Raw genomic sequence first — 3,936 nt, forward strand, 5'->3', positions numbered from 1 at the left:
CTGGTGCACAAATCTTGCTTCCTCGTCTTGACCTGTCAAAAGGGCGCTAGCTGTGAAGCCAGGTTCTATATATGACAAGCTATATCAGAGAAAACACTATACATGGAACAATAAAGACCTGGCTTAATTACCTTTAGTTTGAGGCGATTTCGTGATCTAACCGGGTCACCCTATATCCTGACATTAATGGCCATAAATGAATGATAAACGGGTTTCGGATAGACACTTAACTTGAATTTGTAGACAGCGTGTTGATAATGGTACACTTTTAGTTTCCATAACACTACGTCCAAGTAAATTTAACAGGAGCCGAATTTGCTCCCGTGTGAGCCTCTGGTCTAGTCTCAACAATGGCTGCATCTAACACTCCATACTATTGACGTTACTGGCCGACATTGTCCAGATATGATAGGAGCCGAATTTGCTCCACACGTCTCGGAGGTGACACAACAATGGCTCCCCTTCCTCACCCTCACGCCTGGCTTACATTGTCCACATGTCAGAAAGTGATAGAAGGGTCACATTTACTCTACTTTAATATTGATAATTAAGTTAATTTATATAAGATGTTTTTATGATGGTAAAGTCCAAAGACTTATGTATTTAAGAATAATTCCCACCATAATAGGTGGTGATTTATAATAGTATGTGGTGATGATATCCCGTTTTCTATAGACGGTAATTCCACTACAAGTTACGTTTTCTATGGGTAACTTGCTTATACAATACAGCTATTATCTGTATGATAATTAAATGGTGTCGGATTTTCCGACACCCATCTTAGCCAGGACCCTGACGCCAAAGTTGCTTGTGAAACGTATACCAAAACTGGTATGATCCTGATCTGTGGGGAGATTACGTCCAAGGCCCGAGTTAATTATCACCAAATTGTGCGTGATATTGTTAAGAAAATTGGTTTTGATGATTCACGAAAGGGCTTTGACTACAAGACCTGCAATATTCTTCTGGCCCTGGAGCAAAAGTGTGCGGAGATTGCTAATGGTGTACACATCGGGCGCAGTGATGACAACACTGGTTCAGGGGACCAGGGACTGATGTTTGGTTATGCCACTGATGAGACCGATGAGTGCATGCCCTTAACTATTATGCTGGCACACCGTCTCAATCAGAAGATTGCAGAGCTGCGAAGAGATGGGACGTTCTGGTGGGCGCGACCTGACTGTAAGACTCAAGTCACATGCCAGTATGCCTTCGATCAAGGAGCTGTTATTCCCAAAAGAGTGAACACTGTTGTCGCTTCTGTACAGCACTCGGAACAAATTACTGTCGAAGCTTTGCGTGACGAGGTTATAGAGAAGGTCATCAAGGTCATTATTCCTGAAAAATATATAGATACTCAAACGAAATATCACATCAACCCTTGCGGAGAATTCATCATGGGTGGACCTCAAGGTAACGTTGGGCTAACTGGTAGGAAAATCATCGTTGACACTTACGGTGGGTGGGGCGCTCACGGCGGGGGAGCATTCTCTGGCAAAGATTACACAAAGATTGACCGCTCAGCGGCCTATGCCGCCCGATGGGTTGCCAAGTCACTGGTGAAAAACAAATTATGTAGACGCTGTTTGGTTCAGGTATCTTACGCCATTAGTGTTGTGCACCCCATAAGCATCAGCATCTTCCACTATGGCACCTCACAGTACACATCAAAACAGCTTCTGAAGATTGTTAACCACAACTTTGATCTACGACTAGGACATATTGTCAAGGAGCTGGGCTTAAAGAGACCAATTTACAGTGATACGTCGTGTTATGGACATTTTGGACGGCAACAGTTCTCTTGGGAGCAGCCCAAGAAGTTGACCATCCCTGAATTTTAGAGTCAAATAATTCTTAAGGATGACTATCATTTTTACGTTTTTCATCAAGTCCCTGTTAATATGGGAGAACACTATGTCTATGCTTGATTCACAACTCTCCTAAACACGAGAGTGAAGTTATACAACTTGAGAACACTTTCCCACCAGGAGACTTGAACCCTAGCCAGCACAGAAGCCTGGTGGGAACCTTTAATTTTATATTCAATTGATAGTTTTATATACTTTTTTGACGTTTTATATACCAGAGTATATAAAATCTCCGGGCCTTTTATATATCAGAGTAAATAAAATTAAAATGACTCTATAAGACCAGCGTCTGGGTCAAGATAAATACGTTTTCTTCCACTAAACTGAATCCAGTTTTTTTTATCTTTTTTTCGGTGGGGGGTTCTATGTGATCCTCCTCCTCCTCCTCCTCCAACTGTTTGTGGTTCTCCTCCTCCTCCTCCTCCTCCTCCAACTGTTTGTGGGTCTCCTCCTCCTCCTCCTCCTTCTCCTCCAACTGTTTGTGGGTCTCCTCCTCCTCCTCCTCCAACTGTTTGTGGGTCTCCTCCTCCTCCTCCTCCAACGGTTTGTGGTTCTCCTCCTCCTCCTCCTTCTCCTCCAACTGTTTGTGGGTCTCCTCCTCCTCCTCCTCCTCCTTCTCCTCCAACTGTTTGTGGGTCTCCTCCTCCTCCTCCTCCTTCTCCTCCAACTGTTTGTGGGTCTCCTCCTCCTCCTCCTCCTCCTCCTTCTCCTCCAACTGTTTGTGGGTCTCCTCCTTCTCCTCCTCCAACTGTTTGTGAGTCTCCTCCTCCTCCTCCTTCTCCTCCAACTGTTTGTGGGTCTCCTCCTCCTCCTCCAACTGTTTGTGGTTCTCCTCGTCCTCGTCCTCGTCCTCCTCCTCCTCCTTCTCCTCCTCCAACTGTTTGTGGTTCTCCTCGTCCTCCTCCTCCTCCTCCTTCTCCTCCTCCAACTGTTTGTGGTTCTCCTCGTCCTCCTCCTCCTCCTCCTCCTCCAACTGTTTGTGGGTCTCCTCCTCCTCCTCCTCCTTCTCCTCCAACTGTTTGTGGGTCTCCTCCTCCTCCTCCTCCAACTGTTTGTGGTTCTCCTCGTCCTCCTCCTCCTCCTCCTTCTCCTCCTCCTTCTCCTCCTCCAACTGTTTGTGGTTCTCCTCGTCCTCCTCCTCCTCCTTCTCCTCCAACTGTTTGTGGGTCTCCTCCTCCTCCTCCTCCTCCAACTGTTTGTGGTTCTCCTCGTCCTCCTCCTCCTCCTCCTCCTTCTACTGTTTGTGAAGTTTTTACCTTTCCTACTCCTTCTCCTGCATTTTGTAATTCTCCTCCTCCATGTGATTCTTTTGTTTGTTCTTCTTTCTCGACTTCCACATAAATGTTAAATTTAATGCTAGCAAATGTGTCTGAGGAATTAATATTCTTAGCTAACATTTTACATTCCACCTCATTATGACCGTCTTCGAGTTCAAGTTTCATAACCACGAATGGGGTAGTGAATTTTCTTTCATTGGGAAACTGTCCGAATAAAATCCACAATTAAATATATCTTGACTTGCAGCATGGGTACATGATATCAACAATTTGTTCATGTAAAATCGTTTTCCTTCCTTTCGACATTTTTTACGTGATGCATCTAAATTGTTCTTTAATATGACGTCTTTTATTTCAAGTCGATCTGTATAAATATCAGGTGTGAAATTATGGAAATTCCATGGAAATATTAATATAATTGGATTTTTTGTATAATATCCCCTATCAATATTAGAATTTGTATATAGTTTATTTATGTAATATGCAGAATAACCATTGGTAAAGTTGTGGATTTCATCATAATAACTAAGGAATTTATTAAAGGGTTGAATTAGTGTCTTATCAGTTTCAGTAATAGTTTTAGGATTATACGAAATTGGTGGTTTGGGAACAATAAAGAGACCTTTATAAGTTTTTATGTCTTCGATAAATGGCGAGAATAATGATTCTATAAGTTTGGATTTCATTTGGGATTTTCGAAGTTCAGACGAATCTGTGGAGGATTGTAATAATTCTTGAAGTAATTCATGAGGTTGTTCGACGGATTCCATTTGACTGATGACGTGAGGAAC

General features: G+C 43.1%; 1 protein-coding gene across 1 annotated transcript; it reads left to right on the forward strand.

Moving 5' to 3' along the window:
- Positions 1–749: 749 nt before the first annotated feature.
- On the forward strand, positions 750–2,075 carry LOC138358639 (S-adenosylmethionine synthase-like; the record flags this gene model as incomplete). Its single annotated transcript, XM_069316706.1, has 1 exon — positions 750–2,075. A coding segment is annotated over one exon (1,092 nt), but the record flags the coding sequence as incomplete, so codon positions are not given.
- Between the last annotated feature and the right edge of the window lie 1,861 nt (positions 2,076–3,936).

The sequence above is a fragment of the Procambarus clarkii genome, chromosome 85, assembly GCF_040958095.1.
Source record: "Procambarus clarkii isolate CNS0578487 chromosome 85, FALCON_Pclarkii_2.0, whole genome shotgun sequence".
In the NCBI taxonomy this organism is placed as follows: Eukaryota; Metazoa; Arthropoda; class Malacostraca; order Decapoda; family Cambaridae; genus Procambarus; species Procambarus clarkii.